Source organism: Phaseolus vulgaris, chromosome 11 (genome assembly GCF_000499845.2).
Source record: "Phaseolus vulgaris cultivar G19833 chromosome 11, P. vulgaris v2.0, whole genome shotgun sequence".
Taxonomy (NCBI): domain Eukaryota; kingdom Viridiplantae; phylum Streptophyta; class Magnoliopsida; order Fabales; family Fabaceae; genus Phaseolus; species Phaseolus vulgaris.
Window position 1 is genome coordinate 34,418,545 of NC_023749.2, and position 10,425 is coordinate 34,428,969.

The 10,425-nt window shown below is 33.7% G+C and overlaps 1 protein-coding gene across 1 annotated transcript; it reads left to right on the forward strand.

Annotated features, from left to right (window-relative positions):
- The first annotated feature begins 4,597 nt into the window (after window positions 1-4,597).
- LOC137805889 (uncharacterized) lies at window positions 4,598-5,377 on the forward strand. The gene is made up of 3 exons (XM_068605779.1): window positions 4,598-4,664; window positions 4,895-5,098; window positions 5,187-5,377. Exons 1-3 carry the CDS (start codon window positions 4,598-4,600, stop codon window positions 5,375-5,377), a joined length of 462 nt encoding a protein of 153 aa, XP_068461880.1.
- The last annotated feature ends 5,048 nt before the right edge of the window (window positions 5,378-10,425 follow it).

The following is a 10,425-nucleotide window of genomic DNA, read 5'->3' on the forward strand; positions in this document are numbered from 1 at the left end:
AGTTTTCAAAGAGTTTTTCAAAAAAGCCAGTAAAACAACCGATTGTTAAGTCGAAACAACCGGTTGTTACATGCTTTTATTGCATGAAGAAAGGCCATTCTGTTAGGTTCTGCAAAATAAGGAAATTTTTTGTTCCCAGAGACTTTATGAAATGGATTCCCAAAGGTTGTGAGGTTTCAAATGATAAAAGTAAACTACATGGACCCACATTTGTAAGGGGACCAAACCTTGTTGCTTGAATTCATGTTCATGCAGGGAATTTAGAGAAACATGAGGCACTGAGTCATCTGATCAGGTTGTTGGAAGGAAAAGATCAACATTGAAGTTGAATCAATGTTATGTATCAGTCCAAGGTTCTCAAAAGTCACTTACGAAAGGATCTGGGTCAATAAAGCTGTGTTGAAAGCCTGCTTATGTTCTGGAGGAAGTTACAACATGTCATAAAGGAATATATTCCAAAATCTTGAAAATTTAAGAGCCTTTATGACTAGTCAAAGATCACATGTGATGACCATGTGATTTTCTGCTTTTTCTGACGTTTTTTGTGCAGGTCTTGCTCAAGTCTTTTCTCTCTGAAGACTGAAACCCACTCACATGATCATTGAATGCAGTTTGATTCTGTGTTTCTTTAAATTCTATTGCAGCTATTCACTCTCACAAGAACAATCAATTGAGCCATCTCTTTGAACATCTCTTGCTCTCCTTGTGTGAGTCTTCTTTGCCTCTTTTTCTGCTGTCATGGAATCAACTCCTTCCACTTCAAAGAGGATCAAAACCAGAGCTGTGAGGTCTGGAGGGAGATTAGAGGGCTGGTTTTCTGGAGACAATGAGCTCATTGAAAGATATCGCTTTGAAACTAGCACAAAGGTGATCAACAACGCCAAAGTTGTTTCCTTTGATTGGCTGAAAAGCCAAAAGCTAGACAATGTGAGGAAGCTGCTCAAGGACCAATCACTAAGAAGGTTCTTGGAGATGAAGGGGAACATATACCCTGATTTGATTCGGGTGTTCTACACCAATCTCAAGTTTGAGGGAAACAATCTTGTTTCTCATGTGAAGGGAGTTGACATGGAAATCTCTTATGATGTGTAGACTGTTGTTGTTGGTCTGAAATATGTTGGTCTGAGAATCAACAAGGGAAATCTTGGAGTAGTGGAGGATTTTAACAAAGTCCAATACTACAAGAGTTGCTTGAAGAATCAAAATGCCCAAGTGAGAACTTGTTCGGTTGGAGGTTTAAAGCTAGATGAAAGGGTGCTTGCTCTTATTGTAACTTGGATTCTTACTCCAAGGGGGAGCAACCATTATGTCCTAACAGAAGAAGACTTTGTATACATCTACTGCATCATGAAGAAGATCAAAATCAACTGGATCCACATCATTAAAGAACACATGCAAAAAGTCATGAGGTTAAGTGATTATCATTATCCCTATGCTATTTTAATCTCTAAATTCTTGCTTTATTTTGAAGTGAATCTTGAAGATGAGACATTTGAGTTGGTTAAGTCAACACAAGAGATGAACAATGGCTCTCTTAGCAAGATGGGATTCACCAAAATAAATGGGAAGTGGGTGAGCAAAGATGGTGATCATGGTGCTTCATCAAGTGTTGCAGCTGTTGATTTTGATGAAGAAGATCAAGCTGCTGACATGGATTTTTACCATGAAGAACAACCTGAAACCAATCTAGGTGTTGGAACCAGTGTAGGGAATCAAGGAGATGAAATGCCATCCATTTCTTCTTTTGAAAGATACATGGTGAATAGGCTTGATGGCTTTGCCGAGAATCAAAGAAATCTTCATGATTTGTGTGTGAGCAACTTTCATAGTATAGACAACAGATTCAACAACATGGATACATGGTTCATGACCTTGGATGAACAGATAGAAGTTGTTCAGAATCAGATTTTTGAACTCCAGTATATCAAGGATGATTAAAGGAAAAACAACCGGTTGAATTCACGAAACAACCGATTGTTTTTGGTCTTGTATCAGTTTAAGAGCTTCTGTTTTAAATTTCTGCATAAAATGGAACAATTATCTTTTTATCTCTTCTTTTTTTCTATTTGTGAAGACAAATAGGGGGAGATTCTATGTTGTGTATGAGTGTTTAAGTAAGCCTTATTTCTGTTGATTTTAATGCTGCTGATATACTGTTTCTGTTCTTTGCTCTAACCTTCTATCAGAGATATTGTGCTTTGCTTAAACTTTGTCTTGCAAGAACTGCTTCAGATTCAATCAAAACCAACACAAGCAACTAGGGATTTATCTTCATCAAATAGAGGGAGATTGTTGAATCAACTGTGTTCAAGCTTTCAAGAATCCAAATCCTTGAAGTTTGATGGAAGGTTGGATGTGCTTGCTGTTGCTGAGGTGTTTTAGAATAGGATCTGGGGTAGATTATCTGTGTTAATCCAATCTTGATTGAATCCAAAGCATAAGCATTCTCAAACCTTTTTAATTGAAAGTGTTTTTCAAACTAAGTGAAAAACAACCTGTTGTTTTATCGAAACAACCGATTGTTTTATACTTAGGTGTTTTTAGAAAGGTTGAAAACAGTTTTTGATGGCTGACTTGCTGTCAAACCTAAACAACCGATTGATTCGAGCATTCAACCGATTGTTTGTTTTGGGACCATAACAGAAATCTGTTTTGTGCTTTGACTGAGCTTTAAATGATTTTATAACTGAATACGCTCCAGTTTAAATGCTTAGACCAGTCTTTGAAAGCAATAAATAGTTTGTTCAGATTTGGTAACAAACAAGAACTGTGATTTAATCAAATAAAAATAGATTTGAGTTTTTCACTAATTTTGCTTTTGAAGAGTTGAAGATTTCTTTGAGATTGCTTTGATCAAGAGAGTGTGGAATAGGATTTTCATCTTGTATTGATTTCAGATCTTTCTATAACAAGTGTAATCCTTTTGTACCTTCTGTAAACTTTGTGTGTGAAGTTGAGAAGTGTTGTGTGCTCTTGAGGTTGTCAAGATCAGCATTCTTGGTGGTGTGTGTCTTGAGGGGATCAAGGACACTTCTTTGGTGGTGTTGTAAGTAATCTAGGGTTGATTGCTTAGTGGATTCCCAGTGGTTTCTAGGAATACTGGATGTAGCTCTTGGTTTAAGAGTGAACCAGTATAAACCTGTGTGTGCAATTTCTTTATCCCTTGAACACTTTAAATTCAGTTTATATTTGTGAACTAGTATAAACAACCCATTGTTTCTACGAAACAACCGATTGTTTTTCTGGTGTTGTGCTAAATTGCTTTGTGTTTTTGGCAAACTGAATTCTGAATCAAGTTTTCTCGAAGTAATTTCATTCTAGACTTAAAAGTTTGCGAAAACCCTCTTTAAACCATTCACCCCCCTCTAGTTTAAAGCCGTACATTCTAACAATTATAAAATGTTTTCCTATAAAAAGAGAGTTTGTTCTAACAATTATAACAATTATAAAGCCATACAATTGAGAAAACAAGTTTTACAATAGAGAAATAAGAATTTTCAGGGGATTAGCATGTGTTCTTGAAAGATTTTCCAAATCACAAAGTGTGCTTGTTTTTGGTTGCTTCTAAGGCTTGGTTAGAGGTGTTGTCACTGTGTGAGCAATCTGTTCTACTGGTTTAAGGTAGATTTCTGCACTCTCTATCATGTGTATTCGTTTCTTTCATCAATTTCTTGTAAAGTGTGGTTGTAAACTCTTCTTGATAGGGTTTCTTGAAGAGTGGTGTGTGCTGGAATAGTGTTTTTCAGCAAAGTGTGCCATGTTCTTGTAGGGTTCAAGAACTGTGGTTTTTATAATTGTTTTGAATTGTGGTTTAGTGAATTTCACCTTGGATTAGGTGAAGACTGGATGTACCTCATTGGAGTGAACCAGTATAATTGTTTTGAGTTCATTCTCTCTTAATCCCTGCACTCAATAACTACTGAATAAACTGATCAGTCAAGAAATAAATCTATTCAATTGTAATTGAATCTGTTCTTTCTGGGCACGTGTATACTGTTCTTGATTTTCTGGAAAACTCCCTGAAGAACTTCTACATAAGTCTCTATGTGTTGAAACATAATTGAAATTCATGTTCTGTGAAATTTAATTCAATTTGTTAAGTGCTTTAAAACAAGAATTGTTTTTGTATTCAAAGATTGTGATTAAGTGCTGAAGCTCTCGGTTTTATTCTGTGAAAAATCAATTTGATCCTTCCCTGTAAATCATAAAACTCAATCTCAAAATCAGAAGTCATTTCAATTGAGATAAACTCTTTAAAGTACATAAATGGTATAAAAATAAATATGTTCATTACTATATAAATCGATTTATTTTCTGTGTACTGTGATAAAAAGTGAATCTGTGCGAAAGTTTTAAAAGCTCAATTCACCCCCCTCTTGAACTTTGACAATATTTAACCCAAAGCAATTATATGTTGTTCATTCATCTCAAAGCCAGAGTAAATCAATCAGGTGTGATTTTTGTGAAGGTGATCATCCTAATGGTCACTGTTCTTATCAGAACAATTCACCTGAAGCTAAGGATCCATCCATGCTTGAAAGAATGAGTAAAGTTGAAGACGCCCTGACAAAGCTTGTGATAAGGGAAGAAAAATAGCATGGCAGCAATCAGGAATATAGAGATCCAGATGGGAAAAGTGCCCAAACAATTTGAAGAAATACAAAGTGTCCAGTTTTCAGTCGACAGCCAAACCAACCCAAAAGAGCATTGCAATAATGTAGTAACTGAAAAAGAAGATGAGACTAAGGACTTAGAGAGAAAAAAAGAAAAGAAGTAAGGAAGAAAAAATTAAAAATAGATCTTGAAAAAGATATATCATATCCTCATCCTCCTTCAAAAAAAGAGAAGGAAAGAAAATTCTTTGACAAATTGCCCCCTAAAAATTATTTTGCAGGAAATCTGAAGCAAGATTCGACATTTGAAAGATTTCGAAAGAATAGGAGCTACATTGTAAAAAAATATATAGAGCTGGAGGATAGATACAATGGCTTTATTCGGAAAAGCTTGCCTCAAAATTTCAAGGACCCAGGAAGTTTTAATCTTCTAGTGTCTATAGGTGCTTTATCTGTGGACAATGCCTTGTTGGATTTGGGGGAAAGTATAAATCTAATATCTTTGGCAATTTTTGTTAAGGAAGATAGGCGATTTGGAGGTTTAACCCACTAAGATACAATTATAATTGGCAGACATATCCATCAAATATCCATATGGTGTGGTTGAAGATGTTCTGGTGAAGGTGGATAAGTTCATGTTCCCAGTGGATTTTGTTGTCATGGACATAAAAGAAGATGAAGAGGTTCCCTTGATACTTGGCAGACCCTTTATGAAGACTGCTAGAGTTATAGTTGATGTTGACAAAGGAGAACTTCAACTTTGAGCTCAAAATGAGGAGGTAACTTTTCATCTTTTTGGTGGTCTTAAAAATTTTAATACAGGAGAAGAATGTGTACAGAAGGATGGATCAAAGAGAGATTTCCACCTTGAAATAAAGAGGCGTCAAGCTAGATGACGTTAAACGAGCGCTTACTGGGAGGCAACCCAATCCACATTTTAGTTTTATGTTGTTTTATTACCTTTTTTATTTTATTTTAAAAAAAAATTAAAATTTAAAAATTAAAACTTTTAAAAAATAATAATAAAATAAATAAAAAATCCTATATGCCTCCTAATCATTTTGCAGGTTATGTATTTTGACCTGGGGACAGGTTCTATTATTCAGGGGGCAGATCCAGTGAATGAAGCAAGACTGTAGATAAAGAGTTTAACAAAAGTTGAATGACTTCTTAAGAAGAGAGGATTGAGCAAAAATATGGTTTTATCTTTTTAATTCTCTTTTCTTTTCAGTTATTTGAATTTTGTCTTATTTTTCTGTTAAGTTTTTTGGATATTTTTTTTCTTTTTATTTGTTTATTTGCTTATTTGGTAATTTGAATAAATTTGGTTTTGTTAGTTTTATGTCTTGAAATAATTCTCTTGAATAAATTTCAATTTAATTTTTTGTTTTCTAGTTTTATTTTTCTCAAATAAAAAAACTAGAATATTAATTTTGAATTGTGGAAAAAAAAATTTGTATTTAAATATTAAATTGTGAGATGAATTAGACACAGGTTAGAAAATAAAATATGATTGAATCCCTATTCAAATGTAGTTGAAATTATGATACATGAAAATTTAACAGGATGATTGATTAGGACAAAGAATGACAAGACAAAAAGGAATGAAACCATTTAAACCAAGTGAGTGTGTGAACCTTAAACAGTTTTGAGACTTTTACTCATGAATTAACAGTTGTAGTTGCTTAATTTTTATTTTTGTTACATTGTAAAAGAACATGAAAATATTGAGTCATTTTTTATGTTAATTAGGAACCAAGGGCCAAATAGCCAACCTTTATCTTATTAGAATCCCATTTTTATATATATCCCATTTGGGCCAAGAATTTTTTTGTTAATATTGCACCTTAACCTTTAATGATATATTATCCTACCCTTTAGCATGTTTAAGGAAGGAGAACGTCGATGCAATACATATAAAAAAGGGAATTGTTGGTTCTAATTGCGAAAGCTCAAAAAGTTCAAAATAGGAAGAATCTTTTCCTATTATTGAAAAAAAGAAAAAAAAAAGGAAGAGAGACAGAAGAAGAAAAAGAAATAGAAAGGAAAAAAAAAATCATCATGAAAATCTTGAAAAGTCAGAAAGAAAATAAGGAAAAAGGTGACATTGAAAGAAAGTGGTAAGTAGTTAACATATATGTTCTCTATAATTGAATTGTAGGTATGTTATTCTTCTTTAAGATGTGAATTTTGTTATCTAAGAAAAACCAATATTTTTTGGAAGCCCAACCTCATTACAACCCTAGAAATGACCTCAAGATTAATGTTACTAATATGTTTGTGATTTGAAGATGAAATGAAAAGCAACTGTGATTTGTTATGATTCAGTGAAAATAGAGAGAAACACTTACCCATGAGCATATGAAAAGATATTCCTTGATGAATTGTCATTTATTTGTTTTGTGTTTATATTTTTCAATATTTGAATTTGGAAGCATCATAAGTTTTTAATTTGATTTGTTGTTTAGTAAATTAAGATGCTTGATATTTACATTCAAATATATTCATTTACTTTGCTTGAGGCAATCAAGATTCTAACTTGGGGAGAGTGATAAGTCTCTAATTTCAATTATATTTGATATTAAAATGTAGGCACTTATAAGGATTTATTACTAATTTACATATAAAATAATCCATAATTTATGAATTTAGACCTTTTTACATTTTTTATGAGCTTTATTTGAAGAAGAGATTTTATTCCCAAATTTGGTGTTAATTGCATATTTTTAGGGAGGATTGAAGATTTGGAGTAAAGGAGAATAATTTGAGCTAAAAAGAGTAAGCTGGAAGGTGTGGATATTAAATAAATAGGTGTGAATGTATTAGAGAGAGTCACATTGTCCATGTGACTTGTTTTTGGTGGGAATTTCAAATGAGTTTCATTTGAATTTTCCCACCTATTTTTCAGCACCTCTTAGGCTATAAATAAGGTGCTTGCCTTTGTAAAATTCAGAATTGGAAATTAGAAGTAGTGAAACTATACTCAAGTTTAGAGAGAAATTGTGAGTCCTGTTGTCTTTTTCTTCCTTTGCCTTATCTTGTGTGCCAATGGTGAGCTTCAAGTGGCAGCAACCTTTCACTTATCTTGGAACAAGACTCCAAGTGGCGTGAATGCAGTTCCAAATTCTCAAATCCAGCAAGCTTCATTCAATAAGTGTTCATTCTTTCATCTCTTGCAATTTCAATCGGTAGTTTCAAATGTTTTAGTGTTCTTCATCCTTTTCACCGTTTGAATTTGTGTTTCTTAGCTTGTTCTTCAATTTCTGTTCGGTTCTTGTTATTTCTGTTTTTCAATTGCGTTTATATCATGTTCCATGGTTGTGTAAAAGGAAATAGCACTCTTAATGAGTTTGGATCATCATTTTGGAAGGCTTGGTCTCCATTGATGACTCCTTAAGCTTCTTTGCACCCATTCTGTTTTCAGCTTGTTGTTTTTGTGATTCTGATTTCGTTTCCTTTATTCTAAGCACTCTTTGATCCTTTAATTGTTGTTATTCTTCTCCTATAATGTTGTTTTCAAGAGTTCTAAAGTGTCTATGTTCAATGCAACTCATATCATGTGGTATCTAGAGCTATGGTTATGTGCAAATTTTTTTTTGAGTTGCTGAACACTTTGATTCTGTTTTGTGATTAGTAATTCTATTTTTAGGCTTAATTTGAGTTTTATTGCTGTTTTCTTTATGATGCCTATCATATGTTTGAGTATTTTCCTTTTTGAATCCATACAAGTTTTGTCTTAGTCTTTTTTTTTCCATAATTGTCATCACTTATTGTAGTACCTTGAATTTTTGTTTCTTGCTTTAGTTTCATATAATTTTCTGAGTTTGATATTGATCCTTTGTGCATTTTCTGTTTTAGAATTGAGTTCATACTTGTATTCTAGACCTATACAAGTTCATATATATCATTTTCCATTATGTCTTTGCTAGTTCATAATTCTGTTTTTCCTTCCTATTAGGATTCCTCTGTTTTCTGAAAACGTGCTCACTGTTTTCTTTATTGCAATTGATTTACTCTCTGGAAAATTCTGGATTTGTGTTCTTCAAAGTGTTATAAAAGCATAGAAAAAAGAAGTACTCAAAAATTCAAAGTACACAAAAAATGATAAATAAAATACAACAAGTGTACAATTCTGCCGAAAAAAATACGGTAATCTGGAAGCGATTTTAAAAACTTTATCTCAATTAATTGGCTTACTGTTTTTAAGTAATTCTAGTGCCATTATTGAGTTAACATCTTGAAGTTTCTGTGGTTTAAATATCATAATTCAGTTCGCTCTATATCATTCCAGTTAAATCAGTGAACATCAAGCACAATTTGCATCAAAAAAAATTTCCAGTAGCTTGTTTTTTGTTTTCTTCATCTACTCTAGTGCTTTTCTTTAGGTATCTTTTGTGTGCTTTCTTTTTCATTGAGTTCCTTATTTTTATTGCTTGTCTTTCATTCATATTCCTTTCCAGTTTGTCATATATTGCATTTTGTTTTGGTTTAGCTTTTCTTGCTTATACCTTTTTTTCCAGTTTGTCATATATTGCATTCTGTTTTGGTTTAGCTTTTCTTGCTTATACCTTTTCTTGCTTGTCTTTTTGTTCTTCTAAGTTTTGTGGAGACTTGTTCTTAAGTGAAGTGTGGTTTGCTTTGACATTTTTCATTTGAAGCTCCTCCAATCCACAAGAAAGGCTTGGTTGAGGACAGAACACTTTCTTGGAGTGGTTTGAGTACTTTCTTTTGGCATTTTCCAGCAACCTACATCTCACTTTATTTTGCTAACAAGTTTCTTTAATTGTTTGTTTCTGTTTTTTGTACTTTTTTATCATGGCTAATTTTTCTAGTGGAGAATCCTCCAAACCTTGCTCACCTCAAAAGGCAGCTCTCTTTGAAGATTTAAAGAATGCTAGACAATCAAATGCTCAATATCTTGATATGATAAGACAAATGGAGGCAAGGCTCCAAAGCTCGGAGTTAAGTCGTGAGGAAGTCCATCAAAACCGGGAGAGAAGACATCATCCTCCTCTTCGGCATTCCTCAAGGCATTCTCATTCTTCTCATGGATATTATGAAGAAAATGCACGACCAAGGCACCATCACCATGGAGAGAGGCGCCAACATGTGGCTGGCCCTTATTCACCGAATGTAAAACTTCCTAACTTTAGTGGTGAAAGTGATCCTAATGTGTACTTAGGGTGGGAGGCTAAGGTTGAGCAAATATTTGATGTAAATGGGGTTAGAGATGAGCATAGGGTTAGATTAGCATCTTTAGAATTCTTAGAGTATGCCATGCAATGGTGGCATCAATATCTCATGGACATTGACCTACACAAGAGACCGCCCGTGGTCTCTTGGGACGATTTCAAAGCTTGTTTACGCGCTAGATTCGTACCCCCACACTTTAGGAAAGACCTATTGTTGAAACTCCAACGGTTTCATCAAGGCACGCTAAGTGTGGATGATTACTTTAAACAACTAGATACGCTTTTAATTCGAGTTCATATGGATGAGAGTGAGGAAGCTAAGATAGCTAGGTTTGTGAGTGGCCTTCGAAGGGACATCAAGACGTGGTAGAGTTACAAGAATATTCTTCTTTGGAAAATGTGGTTCACCTTGCTAGTAAAATTGAAAATCAACTTGCAAGGAAAAATGCTTTCAAAAATTCTTCTAAGGATAACTACTACCACTCTTCTTGGAAAAATAAAAATAGCTCTTTCTCAAATATCCCTTCTAAGGACTCTACTTTCAAACCTAGAGATTCTAAGCCTTCCACTTGCACTTCTAGGCCTAAATCACCACCTAAATCGTCTAGTAAGAAGTGTTT

What these genes read in the sequence shown, in the direction of transcription:
- LOC137805889 (XM_068605779.1), top strand. Translation starts at nt 4,598, where the DNA reads ATGGCAGCAATCAGGAATATAGAGATCCAGATGGGAAAAGTGCCCAAA. An exon ending in ACAATTTGAAGAAATACAAA is followed by an intron (nt 4,665 to 4,894) that starts GTGTCCAGTTTT and finishes ATTATTTTGCAG; the next exon opens with GAAATCTGAAGCAAGATTCG. An exon ending in CTTGTTGGATTTGGGGGAAA is followed by an intron (nt 5,099 to 5,186) that starts GTATAAATCTAA and finishes TATAATTGGCAG; the next exon opens with ACATATCCATCAAATATCCA.